Here is a 19596-nt window from a genome sequence, read left to right on the forward strand (position 1 = left end):
TTTCCTCCTGGATGTTCTGGTTGCTCTGTCCCAGAGTAATTACATTTTTTTTTTTTTACTTCTCCTCAACATTGTGTAACAATCCACTTATTTTCATTTTGTTTTGTTTTGTTAGTCTACTTGGTCACTGCATATATTTCAAACTTAAACTCAATGATGTATCTTTGTGTTTCTAACTATCCCTCTTTCATTAGATTTAAGTTCTGTAAGGTCAAAGTGCATGTTTGTTTCTCTCATTATTATAACATGCTTATCAAAACTCCTAGCTTAATAAATATATACTGAACGAATGAATAAATAACTTTTTTAATGCTACTTATTCTGTCTGTATTGACTTTTAGTCAAGATTCCTAAAATTGGCTACTACATGAATTTCCCCTCAAGCAAAGTTCATTGCTGTCTTGTTTAAAAGTTTCACTTAATTCTTTTATGTTATCATATATTATGACTCAAAAAATAGCAATATCATACCTGATGATTTTCTGATATCTAATTTTAATATTATGCAAAGAAAAATTAAATCTCCACTTGATTACATTGGCTGTATTTATAGACAAACATCACGAAGTTCTTTGTCTTTTAAAATTTTAAATACTTTTGAAACTAAAAATATGCACTCATTTCATATTTTTTATTTTCTTTTTAAAGATTTATTTATTTTTCTTGGAAATTCAGATCTGCAGAGGGAAGGAGAGACAGAAACAAAGATCTTCCTTCCACTGGTTCACTTCCCAAGTACCACCACAGCTGGAGTTGAGCCTATCTGAACGCAAGAGCCAGGAGTGTCTTTCTGGTCTTTTGTGTGGTTACAGGGTCCCAAGGCCTTGAGCAATCCTCCACTGCTTTCCCAGATCACAAGCAGAGAACTGGATGGGAAGTGGAGTAGCCAGGGCAAGAGTCAGCACCAATATGGGATCCCAGCACATGCAAGATAAGGATTTAGCCACTGAGCCATTGCATTGGGCCTTTCATGCTTTTTCACAATTGTAAAATCAATAGCCACATATCTTCATTTATCAGAAAAACTGTTATATGCTCTAACACCAGTAAAAATTTAAATATTTATTCATGTAAGAATCAACAAGAAAGAATGAGAGTTAGAGAAACAGCAATCTTCCGTCCTCTAGCTCTTGTCTCAACTGGCCACTATGTCCAAGGTTGGGCCAGCCCAAAACAAGGAGTCAGAGTTAATCAAATCTCCTACATGTCAGGCAGGGCACAAGAACATGGCCCATCCTCTGCTTCCTTTTCAGGCACAATAACTCTGTGAATGAAAAGTGAAACTCTCATATTAAAAATCAGAAAAAAAGGGGAAGTGGGACTATAAAAATGTTTTGGTTAAAAGTTTACTTGAATTTGGGGGAAATAATCATTTTCTAAAGTTTTCAGGTTTAAATATTAAACAGTTTCTCATTTCAGTTCTCTAACATCTGTGAGAAAAATATATATGGTCTACTATATGGCTGACAGACATTCATATAGCGTCACAATCTACTGCTTCCAGGCTGTACATTAACAAGCTGAAGTGAGTCTATTCCTTGCATTTCATTACGGTATGCAGGTATCCCAAAAGAAGGATTAACACATGATACCACTACACATACCCACAACTTATTTTAAATTCCAATTTTCTCTTGATATTTTGAAGTCTAAGTAGTGGAAGCATGGAGATTATATGCCGTATTTCTGAACAACTTTCATATTGAATTGACCTGTATGATTTTTTTATTAATTCTATTGCATTATGTGACACATTTTTGACCTGTATGATTATTTACATTTTTTTGCCACTTGCCTTTCTGTCAAAAAATTAGCCTAAATACCAATTAGATACAAATTTTAAAAATCCTATTAATCATTTTGTGCAATTCAAAAATTCATCTGTTCTAAATCCTTCCAAATAGATCCTAGTCTTCTTCATAGTGTTGGCAGGTACAGGCTCAGAGATAGGTGGGTTCTCATGGAGTTTGCACAGGGAAATCCCTTTGCTAACTGAAGAAATCAATAACTGTGGTTATCCTTTATCTACCCAACCCTACAGGAGAAGAGCTTGTGGCTCACCACACCACTTCATTGCATCATGCCAGTGCATTGGATCAGGAGAGTGCAATGTAGAGCCATGGGAAATGCCATACCGCACATATCAGGATCTTCATCAGAGTTGTCTCCGCAGTCATCCTGTCCATCACACACCCAGAAATGCAGTTTGCAAAGTGAGTTATTGCAAAGGAATTCATCTGTTCTACAAATATTTCCACCTTCATATTAAAACAAAACAAAACAACAAAAGAAGCAGAGATTCAGTATTACTAATGCGGGTCAACAGGGCACAAAATCAATTAGTCCATTTTTATTTCTTTCTGAGTGTGTGTTCCCTCCATAATACTAACAGCAAGTAATGTTGAAAGCTTTTCAGAAGGTTTTTATCATCCACCTTTCACTAAATTTCACTATTATCCTCACAGATGTCTAATTCCCTTAGGGCAGAATATTAGAAGAAAACATATCAAATCTTATTTTTTAATATTTATTTTTATTGGAAAGGCAGATTTACAGAGAGGAGGAGAGACAGAGGGACAGATTTTTTGTCCTCTGGCCCACTCCCCAAGTGGAGACTGAGGCCACAGCTGGATCAGTCTGAAGTCAGGGGCCAGGAACTTCTTCCTGGTCTTCTGTGTGGATGCAGGGTCCCAAGGCTTGGAGTCAACCTTCACTGCCTTCCCAGGCCATAAGCAGGGAGCTCAATGGTAAGTGGAGCAGCCTGACACTAACTGGCACCCAACTGGGATCTCCACACACGCACAATAAAGACTTAGCCACTGAGGCATTGCACTGTACCCTCAAATCTTAACCTTCTTCTATTGTATATAACTTTGTTACTAGATGTGAAGATTTTTAAGAATATTAGATTTGTTACTAAAATTGCATTGTTTTAGTATGAAAAGAAATTCAGAATTATTAGCTAACTCAACTACATCGGAAAATGAACTGACTCATTAAAAAGAACTGACTCACTAAAAATTTGGAATAACAAGTCACAGGGAAACAATTTTTTGTCACTGTAATAAGATTTTAATCGTGTATTTATATTAGGCAACATTCTAATTTTCTTTCAAAAATGTACAGTAAGGTTTCTTTAATTAGCTGTATTTTTCTTCTAAAATAAATTAAAGTATCAGGGATATGTGTATATAAGTACATAAAATTATAAGTGTATTTACCACACATAATAGAAACCAAGAAATAATAAATTTGAGTTATATAGCAAAATGTAATGGAAAGCCCAGTGTCTGGGGTTTTAAAACTGTAGGCTCTTTTCTTGCTCTGAATAAACCTATTAATTTGTCTCAAACTCAATATCTTCATTTGTTACAAAAGAAATGTTATAGTGATTTATTTATTTATTTATTTATTTTTTAAATAATCTTACTTAGTTGATTAGGGTACAAGGGGTCAAGGGCTACAGGAAAGTGAGTAATACCATTGTTTCCACACTAATATCATCATTTTCCCCCCTGTATCTGGGTCAGGGGAGAAACAAAGGGAAAAGCCCCACCCAGCCTCCCACCCATCCCGGGTCCCCGATGTGAGGCACGCTCCGTAAAGTGATTTATAAGGTCATATTTGCAAGCACAAATACCAGTATTTAGGATTAGTAGAAACAAGACTTTTCACCGAGTAGTGCATGATTTGCTTAAGCCTCATAGATTAGAGCTATGGGTCTTGCATTGTGTATATATATTACTGTATTTAATTTAAATATATTAAGGTATTTAAAGATAGATATACTTGTTAGAACACAGAGTGAGGGATTATTGGTGGCCATCTGCATAAGTCTAGAAATGCCTAAAAAAGCCATATTCTGAAGAAAATTTAAAGGGAATAATGAACCCAATCTTACAAGGGTCAAATAACTTCTTGGTCTGAGTTTTGACTTTCCCCACAAATCCCTCAAAGTAATCCACTTCCAGTAGCAAAGATGGATCCTAAGTAAATAATGAGTTAGATGTGGATTTTAGGATGCAAACACTTTCCTGAATGAGGGGTACTTGGAAAGGGAGACAAGGAAGATAAAGCCATGGCTGGAGAAAGAATGAGTTCAAAAGGGCTTTCCAGGAATTCAGCAAGCAATTGATGGTAATTGATTTACAGGGGCTACACTTTAGAGCATTTCAGAAGGTAAAAATTCCCTGGATTTGATGACTAAACAAAGTTGCGAAAGAGAATGAGCTGAAAAGCAGCTACTCTTTTAGTTTGTTTGAAAATGTGTTACATGTTCAAAATGAGAAAAATCTGACGGGGTGGGAGTTTGGGGGGAAATCCCAGCCTATACACAATTGTATCACATAATTCAAAATTCAAAAAAATATATATTAAAAGAAGAAAATGTTTTACATGTTAATGTTTAATAGGAAGGGCAAGGTAAGAACATTACATAGAAAGGGCAGTAATTGCATTAAAGGCATTGATAGACATTCATGTGGAAACATAACACATTATTGGATGACTACACATGAAACTTGGGGTAGGTTTTTGAGCTGTACATGTACATCTGAGGATGAAAAGAACATAGCTACTGTTGAATTGAAGTTTAGAAGAAAACAAAAGGCAAACTAGCATTGGTTTAGAAAGATCAGATTTGGGAGCTATCTACAGGAGACTAAGAAATAGTAAATAGAACACAAGGACAAATTCATAAAAATGAGTATCAAACAATATGTGAAAATGTGTTTTAATAAGAATATTAATATACTGCAGGAGAATAGATGTGTAGATTGGTGATGGGCTTAGTGACATGACTGCAGTTTGTTATGGAGTAACATGAAGAAGACAAAGGATGGGAACATTTCTTTCCACAAGTTTGGCCACAAAGGACAGGAAAAAAGGAGACCAGGCTGATAACACACCAAAAACATGTTATTATTAACAACTAATAGTCTGGCTGAAAATAATAGAAAAATATCCTACTGCTTTCATAGGAGAAAACAGATTCCTGAAGACAAATAAATGATACTGTGAATAATTCAACAGGTAAAAAAATGCCAGAGGGGTAGACAATAATCAGGATAAAGGATTTGTTAAGAATCAAGATCTGATGGGATACTTCAAATTCAGAAAAATATAAGAGCTACTAATTGCCTTGAGATTTTTAGATATAAATGAAAAGTCTGAAATTCATAGGTAGATTTCTTAATTTGGTCACCAGATGTTGAAAAAATTATAAACAGTTTGCTTACTTTTATTTGAAAGGCAGAGTCACTGAGAAAGAATGAGAGAGAGAGAGAGAGAGAGGAAGAGAGAGAGAGAATGCTTAAATCCACTAGATCACTACCCAAATGACTGCAGCAGCCTTCAGAGGTTAAGGAGATCAAATCCAGGAGAGTATCATTTAAGTTTCCCACTTGAAGTACTTGGGACATCTTCTGCTGTTTTCCCAGACATATCAGCAAGGAGCTGTTTCAGAACTGAATCAACCTGAACTCAAACCAGTACTTGTATGGGATGTCAGTTTTCCAAATTTTACCTGTTATGCAAAACACTGGTCCCAAATACCACCATTTTTCTGATGGCTTTGAAGTAGAAAGTAAAGTCATTAATTGAGAAGGATAAAGAGATAGCCTGGTAACATATTTGATAATAAAGCCATATTTTTCAAAGCCTGATATAGCATAGGAAGACATGATTATGACCAACCTAGCTTTGAATCTGGAGAGATGAAGATGAGATTTCACAGTGGTATTATTTTTCTAGTTGCAATACTCTCTGGAATAATACTTAGCTAAACTGCTGAAGAACATTTTGAATCCCTGAAATTCTAAGCTACTGCAGGAGGCAGGGGTTCGGGTAGTACATCGAGATGAATATCACCATGTGAGTCTTCTGACGACCCTACATCTGACAGTATGCTATTCAAATATCCTACACGTTGAGCTCTACAATCCCTAATTTAAAAAATATCCAATCCACCCATACACATGCAAGAAAACATAATATCACTTAATAATTCCATCCCTGAAAACAAGAGATAATATGTGTATATGTGCACATGTGAACACTTTCATACTAAACAAAGGATTTACATATCAATGGAATACATTTGCCTTAGTTTAACACTGAAATCTATTTAATTGTACTCTTTCAGGTTGAGTTCTAGTCTTTCAGGTTGCAATTGCAAATGATTAAATCTTACTGCATATTCCATTTCACACTGGTTTAAAATCAAAAAGTGTCAACTCCCGACATCAGATTGTTTTAGAAGAGTTAATTTGTTTCACATCCGTCTTATAAAAGGAAAAATCAGTTCCTTAAAGTATTGCTTTAGGTAACACCATAATTTCCTCATTGTTGTTGTATAAAGGAGAAATATAAACACAATTATAGCAGAAAGCGGAAGATTTTGTGATCAACTGCTGAAGACTTCATCTTGTACAACAGGAAATTTGCATTTCAAACATACGCATCAAGGAGCTACCGTGGTATTCTGGGTCTGACTGAAAATGCTGTTATGTTATACTGGCATGAGAGGTATAATTTAAAGAGATTGGTTGGATTAAAATTCCAGTTTCTTAGTCACATTCTTAATCAGATCAACAGATTACTAGAAAAAACATAAACTACATATTAATTAAAAATAACATACTTAAATGACTACTGAACTCTTGATAGGTTTATAGAATCTAGCCAAGAGCATCACCATAACCAGCCAGCATCTAGCATTCTCATTTTAACTTAGATTGAGAGACGCTTTCATAAATGATAATACTTTTTAATTCACATAAGGAGTTAATATAAAGTGTGAGCAATGTTTAATAAAAAGAGCAATTCTCATTTTTTCCCCACCAAAGTTGTCACAGTGAAAAAAAAAAAAGTAAGTTTGGGAGCTCAGGGCCAAAGGACAAAGCTTCTTCAAGGCCATATGTTTTAAATGTAAAAAGGTAAATGCTGCCCCAGTGCGATAGCCTAGCTGCTAAAGTCCTTGCCTTGAATGCACCAGGATCCTATATGGGCACCAGTTCCAACCCTGACAGCCCTGCTTCCCATCCAGCTCCCTGCTTGCGGCCTGGGAAACCAGTCAAGGATGGCAAAAAGCCTTGGGACCCTGCACCTGTGTGGCAGACCTGGAGGAAGTTCCTGGCTCCTGGCTCTGGATCAGCGCAGCTCCGGCAGTTGTGGTCACTTGGGTTGAGAATCATAGGATGGAAGATCTTCCTCTCTGTCTTTCCTCCTGTCTCTCTCTATGTATATGACTTTGCAAATAAATCAATAAATCTTCAAAAAAATGTAAATGCTGCTTTTCATGCGAGACTGCTTTGAGTGTTAGTCTTCTAAAGTAAACCAATAACACTGACTCACAGCTAAAATGTGCCTCTTGCAGCTTGCAATTTTATTACCTTCCAAGATCCCATCAAACTATACTTTTTAGCTCATAAGTCCAGATTCAAGGTGAATGGAAGTGACATTTACTAGAACAGGTGTTTACTCTGGGATTCCTTTTCCTCAGTGTCATGAAATATGTTTTCCCAACATCTGAGCCACTTTCAGAGCATAAATTAAATACTAGAAATCCAGGCTTGGCCCTGTCTTAAGGTGCCTCCATACAGGCTCAAATTCCTTTTTTTTTTTTAAAGATTTTTTATTATTATTGGAAAGCCGGATATACAGAGAGGAAGAGAGACAGAGAGGAAGATTTTCCGTCCGATGTTTCACTCCCCAAGTGAGCCGCAACGAGCCAGTGCGCGCCGATCCGATGCCAGGAACCAGGAACCTCTTCCGGGTCTCCCATACGGGTGCAGGGTCCCAATGCATTGGGCCGTCCTCAACTGCTTTCCCAAGCCACAAGCAGGGAGCTGAATGGGAAGTGGAGCTGCTGGGATTAGAACCGGCGCCCATATGGGATCCCGGGGCTTTCAAGGCAAGGACTTTAGCCGCTAGGCCACGCCGCCGGGCCCAGGCTCAAATTCTTTAACAGCAAAGTTAGTCCACTGGAACTTCACTAGGTAAAACAAAGAAACTCAAGCGAAGTTCGAATGTGGGTGAGAGAGGGCTTTGTAAATTTAAAGACTGTCAGCTCTTTTTCAGCCAATTATAATAATAAAAATAATAACAATAAACGTTTAGAACAATAGACTTAGGGGATGAACGATTTCCTAGTCTGCGAGGATCTGAAGCATGGAATGGAAAGCTAAGAAGATTGAACAGGATTCTTCTCTCAGGACCCTGACCTCCAGATCAGCTTCCTTCTGTATTATTAGCTAAAGAGTGCACTGTGGAGTCTTTATTCCATAATGTTGAGTTTTGCCATATTTAGAGTTGCACAGAAATAATATGAGCCCAATAGCAGTGTGTTGAATGTGTTGGAGACCAGACAAGTTGTGTTGCACAAGTTCAGGTAAACAACAGTGACAGAATGAGTCTGACTAGGTGGTAGTAAGTTGGGGGATGTTGTTATGAGCCTGGGTAATTTAAGCGGCATCCCAAAGTCTTTGAAAACAAGAGCACAAGTGGGATTTGTTTTCAAACTATTCATAATGCTTGTTGCCTCTGAAATAATTATTTGCAGAAAGGGAGTGTGAGAACCTAGAAACAATTGATAGGGACATTTAACCTTTTACGGTTAATGCATTATAGGTTAGAAGAGAAATTATTACTTATTTTTTCAATGTAGCACATTATCAGGCTTGGATGGAGAGATTATCACTAGTTCCTGCTGTAACCCTAAAGAGAGTAGAATACATATTTTACAGGAACAAATATGTTATATTTATACGGCATAAACCATGAGTATATATTCAAATGCCTGACCTTACCTAACAACATCTAGAATCAGTTCCATTAACAATGAACCAAATGTTCTAAAATGTGAAGTTCATAAGAGACTTCTGTAAGAATGCCATGAGAAATTTCACATTTAAATAGCATTTAACAATATAAAAGAAGGATTTTGAAATAGGAGATCATCTTAAGCTTCAGCACACAATCCTTTGCTTTCATTTAATTCTTATTAACTGAACAGAGTAGCCATTCCTTCTTTGATGAGGTGATTTATAATTTAAATACTGCTATCTGTCAAGACATAGTCTTCACACAGCCATAAGATAATACATAATGAAACTAAACAATGTCTTCCAGACTGACACAAAATGTAGGCCATTTCTCAATGACATGGCAAGATGGAAATCTGGGATATATATAAAATCTACAAAATATAAAGCATATGGATATGAGCAATCTATTGATCTTATTATTTCACAGTAAGGTAGATGAAGTGTAGGAGAAAGAAATATAGAAAAAGCAAATACAGTGATTATGTGTTCTATATTCTTCACATCACCTCAGCCCTGACATAGCATCTCATTTTAAGACATAGTGTGGAAGGCACTCAATGAGCTGCGATTTGGTGGTCTTGTCATACACACATAGATACTCTGTTTTGAAAACCCTAAAGTTTTCTTATTTAGAATAAGCTATTCTCTAACAATACTAGAAAGACCAAGGAAGTTTTTTTTAATGATCCACTCCATTGTCTCTAGCACGCACACTGTATTCTGCACAGTTCCTTAACCTCCCTTGTCTTAATCACAGACACACCCACAAACCACCTTACCTCTGTCACAGTTCTCTTCATCACTACCATCCACACAGTCATGAATTCCATCACACAGCCATCTAATTGGAATACAGTGCGCTTTATTTTTGCATCGAAACTGATCCTCATGACATTCGGTCACACAGTCCATCTGTTCAAACACAAACGGTCACTGTCATTTACATTAATGATAATGACACAATCTCAGGCAAAATAAACAAGTGGCTTATAATACAGCACACGTAGGACGCTGAGGGATTTCTTCTGTTTTGGCTTAATGAATATAACCTCTATAAATGGCAAAGGATTTTAGCATACAGGCAGCATGAAAATGAAGGTGTTTGCTGAACTGATTGTATTTGATGCATTTGTCTAACAGTTTAGAAAGGGCTTAGAATTGAGATCCTGTCTTTTATTTTCATTATATTTGCCTTCCCAAATCGAATTCAAAGATTTTAATCAAATGATAAATTTTACCTCATCTGAACCGTCAGCACAATCATATTCTCCATTACACTTCAAAGATGCTGAAATACATCCGCCACTGGCACATATGTATTCACTTGAAGAGCAAGTAGGAGAAGCTGAACAAAGTATAAAATCAAGATTTAGTAATAACAAAAAGAATGGCTGGTTTGTGAGATACAATCCTATACAAAGCTATGAAATGTGAATTCATCACAAGTAATATAAATATCACTTGAAGTTTATTGAAGAGTTAATATTAAAATTCATTTTAAAAGATACTTTTCAATATAATTAGCATTATATTAAATATGTTTCAACGATATAATAAACTGTAGCAAGAATTTAGCTTACCAGACTAAGGAAAAAAAAGTTAAATATATCATGGCCCCTGTTTCTTTGAATTTGAAGCTTAATGGGCTTCATTAGAATTTTAGGTCTTTTTAAAACATAAAACCTTCAAAATGTTTTCAAAATCACAATTAGTAATCTGAAGCATTAATAAGTACTATCAATTCATTTGTATATTGTATAAAGAAGTAGAAATCTTGATCTGGTGTCAAAGATTCAGTGAACTCATTTAACACTTGATATCAATGCAGAGTTCAAAAATATTCTAAGGTGTGTTTTAAGAGGGTTTAAGAACGTGTGTGTGTAATTTACAGAGCCCATTGGATTTTTAATATTCCTTTATGATAAGGAAATATTTTCAATACTTTATGATTCATTTATGAACAACTAAATTAAAAACACTACCCACTCTAACTGGCATGGAAATTATGATTTCTCTATGGGTTTCAGTTTTCTAGGCTTGGATTCACACCTTTGAGTTTCTGTCCTTATATTAGACTACTGTGCATCAAAAGAGCTATCATAATGAATTATTCAGATCAAGATGCTAAAAACTTTTTCCTTGAGCTTTAGTTTCTTTTAATTTGGAAGTGTTGGCTGAGGGATCTGCATTAATTATTAGTTTAAGAATATGTCTGTATTCAGTATGGAAGAAAGATGTGATTAATTTGCAATGCAGGCCATGAGTACCATATTAGGACTCTGTAATGTGCATGCCTTGTGATGGCTACTCTGTCACAGTCTCTCAAGATTAAGTTGTCATGATTAAACATAGATTACAGCGTGGTGTTTTATTAAGTTTTTTTGGTATAAGAGTGCTATTAGAAATATTGAAGTAAAATGCTTTAATGACATTTAGAGAATCAAATTTAAGGATTAGAAGGTCAAACATTTGATTGTTTTTGTTTTTCATATTGTCATCAATAAAGTAAAATGGCCCAGGTTATAGTTATAATCATCTCTGCTTCTTTTTGACTGACATAACTGAAATGATTGTATTTTATAATCTGAAGTTCTCTTACTGAAGAGCTGACTTTCATCATACTTAGAGTTGTAACATTTCATTTTGTTGTCACATGCAAACAATTCCAAAGTGATAAAATACAGAAATAAAACTCTCAAATTTGGAAGAACAATATCTTAATATTTAGGTAATGACTTTACCTTCCAAAACACTTTAAAACATACGCAGGGAACACAATTTGATTCATAGATATTTCGGATTATGTCTTTAAACACAGGCATGTGCATGAATTTACAACAACTTTAAGAATATTGCTGCTTAATTTAAGATTCTCTAAAGCCAAAATGCAAGTGAAATTAATACCATCTCAATTCTTTTACCTGGCTCACAGTTTTTCTCATCTTCCCCATATTTACAATCTTCATGCCGATCACATTTCCATTGTGCTGATATACATTGACCATTTGAGCACTGAAACTGATCTTTGGAACAACTTGTTTCACAATTTCTCTGTCAAAAGCAACACATTTGTAATAAAAATCAAATTATTAAAAAATGTCTACAAATCACACTACTAGAATATTTACGTCTAGACACCTAAAATATGGGCTTCCCATATGGTATACGCACATGGTGCTGGCATATGTTAAGCATATGAGTGTGTAATATAATTTTTGCCACTTTCTACTTTCATCCATCTCTGTGGGCTGTAATAAAACAAAGTAATGGAATGAAAACATACATTCCATAGATTTACCATACTAATGAAATTGTTTAGTAGATAATCCTAAAATAGTTTTAGATAATCTAATTTTTTAGTAATTACTAATTTTAATTTGTAATTGTGGGTGATAATGAATATATTGGAATATAATAGTTAAAAAAAAGAATTCTAGGGCCCAGAGCTATGGCCTAATGGCTGGGTCCTCAGCTTGTAAGTGCCAGGATTCCATAAGGCCACCAGTTTGTGTCCTGGATGTTCCACTTCCCATCCTAATTCCTGCTTGTAGCCTCAGAAAACAGTAGAAGGTGGTCTAAAGTGACCCAGAGCTTATGTAGGAGAACTAGCAGAAGCTCCTCGCTTCTGGCCTTGGATCAGCTCATCTCCAGCCATTGTGGCCACTTGGAGAGTGATCCAGCAGACGGAAGATCTTTCTGTATATCTTTATCTCTGTAAATCTGGTTTTTGATAAAAATTAAGAAATTAAAAAAATAATTCTAAACAGCAACATTTAGCTCTTTGGAGGTAAGACAATAGAATCTGAAACATGAGAATGTTAAGGCTAATCTATATTTTACTGGAAAAACCTCCCCTGAAGTTCTTTCTTTCCATTTTTTCCCATGTCTTTTCTTCTACACTTAACCTTCTGCTGTTTAGAGAGTGGTCATAAATCTCCCTCTCTTGTCTTCCGACATTTGTTCCCAAGGAACTGTGAAATGAACTTATAATTTATTAGTCCACATATGTTTGTTACTAGATGTCAATTAAGATATCTTTCAGTTGTTTGTGTGTGTTAAACAGAAAAGATCACAAGCAATTTGTCTTTCCTGGGTTACTGTATGATTGAAACAGGATGTTCCCATGAAATGGCTTGGTGGGGTGATACTTCTGATCAAACAATCTCTATTCCGGGTTAGATGTACTTGTCAGCTTCTTCCACAAAAGATGAGGCACTTTCATTACTTGCATAACTCCCAGGGAGTGGAGTATGACAAGCACCGTGTTTCACCCCAATTTTATTCCCAGGCAAGGACACAAAATATACTTGGTATATTTCCATGTCTTTTTTCCCTTGCTGATAAAAGTTTAATCAAATCCCTAGCTTTAATAATTTAGTTTTTTCTTACCTTCTTTTCTTAAATATAGAAATTTAACCACTTCAAGAAATTTTCTTAAGGTTTCAGAAAACAAAGTTTTATGATATATTGTTAGTAAACTAATGGCATGAAGGATCAACATTTTCTGTATTATCTGCCAAATCAAAAGTACTGGGGTTGTTATAAGGGATTCACATAGCAGCGGTTTCCAGAAATATAATTATCTAAGGCTTTTTATATGTAAGGATAAATATTGATGTAGGAGTCAGAAGAATGCTTTAGTAATGGTGAATGGTGAATAGTAATTAAAATGGTGAATAAAAACCAGTGGAGAGATATTTCATAACTTTGTTTACATCTGTCTTACTAATGCTCTATCAGTGTTTGTCACAGAGTAATCACACGGTAGAACATGCTGAATGAATGAAGTGACAAATGTAGAAAATAGAATAGAAAGTAGAAAATAACATCTCGTGCAAGTAAGTTGAATTATGAATTGTCCATCTATGAACCAATATCTAATCCTGTGCCAGATTATAATTTTTTTGAAAATAATGAAATTATCTCAAGTTTGTTTAAATAAAACATTTCAATAGTCCCTGATTCCTCTAGCTATAGTGTTTGGGGAAAGAAGCAAAGATGTGCTTTCTAGATATATTTCCTGTCACAGGAAAATATTGATTCTATACTACAAAGCAGTTGTATATGTGCAAGTATGTGTAAAGGAGTACTCCCAAAAGTTCATGAAAAAATAAGAAACAAAATTTTAATGATAAAATTTTCAGAGTTATACTCATGAGGTATTCTCATGGGGAGAATCAAGATGGTAGAAAAGGGTAAGGGCACATTTAAACAGACAATCATTAGCCACGGTGAAGCCAGAGATGACAGATTCCAGAAAATAGGAGAGGACTCTCCAACAGCAGAGGGTTACCTGGAGACCCGTGGACAAAGGAAAGCAGTAGAGACAACAAAGTTGTGTGCTGTGACTAGTTATCCCAGCAGTGATCAACAAGCCATGATAGGAGCTCCACTGTGCTGGTAGCCACAGCTCTACCAGAAGCCCGGTTTGAAGAGGGAGTTCATTGGGAGCTCAGGAGATGAACCCAGGCCAAAAAACAAAAATTACATGTCTTGCTGATTTGTTTGATTCAACCAGGAGCAAACAGAGCAGCAAACCCTAAGCAGGTAGTGAAATGGCATGAATTTCTCAGCCAAGACCACCAGTAGTGCCACATCAGATGCCATTTTGTGTAGTGTGACAAACATTATGGGACTGGAAAGACAACAGCAAGCTGTGCACGCGTAAACCAGGAACAAACTCATTTCTGGCTCAGCACACTGAACTGGTCCCAAAGGCAAAATAGGACTTAATGGCATCCTACTGTTTCCACCCAAAACAGGTCTGGGTAGCCCCCAGACCTAATAGCCAGCAGATACAGAACTCAAGCAGTGCCATATCATTGGCCATTTTCTACAGTGTGGCAAAGACTGTGGAACTGGAGGGACAACAGTGAGCTGCATATCCACCAATCTGGGAGCGATGTTAGCTCCAGCTCAGAGCATTGCACTGGTTCCACTGGGAGATAGTACCAACTTTGGCAGCCTAAGGGTCCCATACAAAATAGATTTGTGTGGCCTTAAGATCTACTGGTGAGCAGATTTCAGCAACATCAGCACCACCAACAACCTAGTTATTTAGGATATCTGGTGTCTTGCTAATCTTGGGAAATGTTTGAACTGGAAGTGCGAAAAAGTTTGTACAGGTAATGATGCAGCCACAGCACATATCACAAGAGGAAGAGAGTGGTGAGCCAGGAGCTGGGGTTATGGAGAACACGGTGGACGTGTAACACGAGAGCCCAAGTCTGAAATTCACTCAAGTAAGTAGCACAAGTGACTACAAAAACTGGGTACCAAACACAATAAGTAAAATTGAACTGTAGAGCTGTGTGTCTTAGGTCCTGCACTAAGGAGAAGAATTTGCTAACAAGAAGTACAATGACCAACAGCAAAGAAGAGACAGGGGCACAATGAATATTACTGAAGATTCCCCTGCAAAGGAGTGAAAGCCTTTGCCAAACTCAGAGTTAACTGAGGAATACATTGAGGAAATGGAGGATACAGAATTCAGAAAAGTCATTATAAAGCTTCTTATCAACAACAAGAAGCACATACAAGAGTTCAAGGAATTTAAGGGATATGTCACACAGGAAATAGCAACACTGAAACACAATCAAACCAAATTATTAGAAATGAAGGATACAATGGAGTAAATTAAAAATTCCATGGAAAGTCTTCATAACAAAATGAATGAGGGAGAAGAAAGAATCTCAGAATTGGACGATATTTCTTGCCACAGTACTGAAACAAAAAGCTGGAAGAGGATCTGAGAAAAACTTAGAAAAGTATTCAAAAATTAAAAAACTTAGAAAAAACTTAGAAAAGTATTCAAAAATTAAGGGAAACTGTTAAAAAACTCAGTATTAGAGTCATGGAAGTGCCAGAAGGCACAGAAAGAGAAGCTGGATTTAAAGATACATTCAGTGAAATGTTAAACAAAAACTTCCCTAATATGGAAAAAGAATTGGGAAACAACATCCAGGATGGGCACAGAACTCTCAACAGGGATGACCAAAACACATGACACATGATAATTGAGCTCTCTTCAATTGAACATAAGGAAAAAATTCTGAAACATGCACATTAAAAAAATCAGTTAACATTTAGAGAAGCCCCAATCAGACTCACAGCTGACCTCTCAGAGGAAACTCTATAGGCCAGAAGAGAATGGAGTGACATATTCCAAATTTTAATGACGAAAATTTGTCAGCCCACAATAATGTATCCAGCAAAGCTTTCCTTTGTCTTCAAAACTGAAATAAAATTCCTCCACAGTAAAGAAAAGCTCAAAGAATATACTGCTTCCAGACCTGCCCTAAAAATGATGGTGAAAGATGTTTTCTAGACAGATAAAAAGAATAGAATCCACCAGAACCAGACAAATGTGGAGAAATTCCCAGTAAAATTATAACAGAAGACTAAAATCAAACAATGAACAACCCATTGCTAAAATGACAAGACTGAATTACGACCTATTCATATTAACCCTGAATGTAAACGGCTTAAACAAATCAATCAAATATCAGAGCTCAGTAGATTGGACCAAAAAGCAAAACCCATCTATCTTTGTCTATAGGAGACATGGCCCACTAATAAAAATCAGCAGAAACTGTATCTCAGGGATTTTGACATTTTTGTTTCTGCTTTCATTTCTTCAAAAAAAGGTTTTTTCCCTCATAATCTTCATTGACTAAAACGTCATAGAGTAGCAATATTTTCATTAAGAAGGTTCTTGATTTTCTTTTTCATTTCATCAGCGACATATAAGTCATTTAGTAGCATATTATTTAACTTCATGGTGTTGTAAATTTCTATTTTTCTTCCCATTTTGTGGCTTTTCATTTAAGGGGATGTATAGTAGCTCCGTAACGGAAACTATCATATCCAGATGTAAGAACATAATGCAGTATGCATCTCTACCTCCAGATCAAAGATGGACTAAAAATTAAACTGTCAGATTTATCTTTGCAATAGAATGCTGGACTCTCTGCCATTGTCCATGCCTGCAAAATCAGGATACAGTTAAAAAACAGAACCAGACACTTATGACTGTTTGTGAAGACTCCTCCTATTGTAATAATGTAGGAGAAATCATTGTGGGGGGAAGTAGAGTTGGAGATGAGAGAAAGGAAAGTCCAGAGCTTATGAAATTGTATCACAAAATAGTAACAAAATGAAAAAAAGATAATATGATGATGAAAAAAACCTTCTTGGAAATAATGCATACTTTTTAACTGATGTTATTACATGGAAACAACATAATTGATAGGAACTTTGATTGAGCTTTTCCCTGGTGTTGAGAAGTCACAGTTTGGGGATCATTGTAGATTTAATTTTAAAATATTTACATTCATAAGGACATTTTTATTTCTATAAAGAGAACATATTCCCCACAGGCTACAGACACAGCTTCATGAAGAAAAACCACACTCCCCTCATTCCCTTGCTTCTTTCCATAACCCTCTCACCCTTCCTACCATCATAATGTGAAAGCACCATGCTGTGATTAATATTTGAAACATGTGCACAAAAACATCCAAGTGCTACGTAATACAAAAGGTTATATATGTAAGTACAATCTAGGCTTACAGAATCATCCAAAGAAATTCTAAACATTTTACTTTCAGCTGTGTTTACCAAAGCCTTATTACATATGAGTTGTGATTCATTATCTAAGTAAAGCTCAACCTGTGGTTTCATGAAAATTGATGACCCACATCCAAGTCTATAAAACTGCATGTATTGAAGAGATTACAAAAAAGAAACTGTTTAAAATGCATAAAAATACCAGTTGTGACTATAAATACTACAGTAAATTTATGAACAAATTCACAGATGGCAAGGGCATCAACTGTAGGGAACACAACTTCCAGCATCCTGTTCCCGATGCAGCGTTCATTAGTTGAGGCAACAAAGTGTATAAAATTAACTATCAATGGTAGCACAGGGCTGTGTCCTGTGCTAGGAATGTGCAGCACAGCACATGTACGTCATACTTGTCTCACTCTGCCAGGAGACAAGGATAATTCAGAGTTGAGCTTGTTGCATGTATTTGCATTGGCTAATAATTATAACTGTGATTATAAAGCAATGTTTTCTTTAGGAAAGAAGCCTACCTCATCGGAGCCATCTGCACAGTCAAAATCTCCATCACACCAAAACCTTGAAGAAACACAGTCGCCATTGGCACAGAGAAAATCTTTCAATGTACAGGTCTGTGGTTCTAAGGAGAAAAAACAGCACAGAGTTATTCCAACATATAATGGCACTCTGAAATTTATACGGCATGAAACACAAGGAAACATAACAGAAAAAATAAGGGAGTTAGCAAAGCATAATCAATAAATTGTTTAGGAAAATGTCTCATGAAGCATCTATGGTACATAATATAATGATTTTTCAAATTTATTTCTAAAGTCATGAATAGAAAATGGCATTACAGTAACAAATGGGAAAAAGACAAAAGATAAATAGCCTACTGTTGAATAAAAATATAGCTGCAGAGTGAAATGAAATGCAAAAAAACTTACATATTTTCACACCATAACAATGATCTTTTCCAGTTGTGGGAATTTCAAGTCATTTTATGCATTTACTTTAAATAAAGTCCATCAGGCTGTTTATTTACTGAGAAATGAGTCTAGCCTTTGGTTCGTTACTTTTTATTAGATAGTCTAATGACTTTATTACTCAATTTTGTCCTCAAAAAATCCAAAATTTATAGAATGAGAATTCAGAAGGCTACCACTGGAACCCACTGCGTGAGTAACGACTTGAAAGCCAGCAGGAAGACATTCCGGACAGGCGTTTTGGCACAGCAGCTTCAGCTGCTTCTTAAAATGGCCATATTTCATGGCAGCATGCTTGAGTTCCATTCCCACTTCTATTTCTAATCTACCTTTCTGGTAATGGTCACCCTGGAAGGTAGTAGATAATGACTTACTTATGTGAGTTCTGGTCCGTCTTTGGGAAGACCCCAAAGAAGTTTCTATCTCCCGATTTAGACATGGTCCCAGCTAGCAGTTGCTATTACAATGATTAGGGGGTGAATCCATGAACAGGAGAACTCTCATTCTCTATCTTTTTCTAGCCCCCATGCTCACACTAGGCTTTTTCTGTTTCTCCCCACTTCAGTTGAATAAAAACAAATTAACCTTACTTTTAGAAGGAGGCTGTTATCTCTGAAAACTGTTTATTTGCTTATGTGATTGTTTGCTTATGCCCTATATCATTTACTTCCCGATCCAGATAATGTTCCAGTTATTGATTTAATCATGCTTTGCTGTTTTCCACACAGGAAATAAGCCAAATACAATCACTTAAGGCTTGGTTTAACTCTTTTGTGCAACATGCTTTGTTTTGATAATGCAGTAGGGTTACAGAAATTTATCCCTGCAAGTCATCAGTGTAATTCTTGAAGATCACAACCTGCTTAGCTCTTGTGCTGTAAACCTGCATGACACTTTGATGATAAAGACTGTCTCTTTTCTGTTTTACCAATCATCACTTACAACTTATGTGGTAATTTGTTTATGCAAATTATGGAGGAATAAGAAACAGATATTACATTTAAGGAACATTCATATGAAACTAAATTTTCTGTAGAGAATTTGTGAATAACTCACTCTGAATTTTCATATTACTGTACATAATAACTAAGTATCTAGGATTAGGTGTTATTCTGCCTTGCATCACGTAGGCTCCTAAATGTTTGTATAAGAGCCACTCCACAGAATTTGTTCTGCTCGATGACTTTAAAATATGACTTTCAGACTATGAATAAGACAAT

At 35.9% G+C, this 19596-nt stretch overlaps 1 protein-coding gene across 1 annotated transcript in view; it reads right to left on the bottom strand.

Moving 5' to 3' along the window:
• The window catches only part of LRP1B (LDL receptor related protein 1B), a 1366825-nt gene that overhangs the window by 127941 nt on the left and 1219288 nt on the right, over positions 1-19596 (bottom strand). Inside the window, exons 70-74 of the mRNA XM_058664204.1 lie at positions 17924-18030; positions 11747-11876; positions 10064-10170; positions 9605-9737; positions 2136-2258 (exon numbers count right to left, since the gene is read on the bottom strand). Coding sequence (XP_058520187.1) covers positions 2136-2258; positions 9605-9737; positions 10064-10170; positions 11747-11876; positions 17924-18030 — 600 coding nt within the window. The remainder of the gene's footprint in view (positions 1-2135; positions 2259-9604; positions 9738-10063; positions 10171-11746; positions 11877-17923; positions 18031-19596) is intronic.

Source organism: Ochotona princeps, chromosome 5 (genome assembly GCF_030435755.1).
Source record: "Ochotona princeps isolate mOchPri1 chromosome 5, mOchPri1.hap1, whole genome shotgun sequence".
NCBI classification, from domain to species: Eukaryota; Metazoa; Chordata; class Mammalia; order Lagomorpha; family Ochotonidae; genus Ochotona; species Ochotona princeps.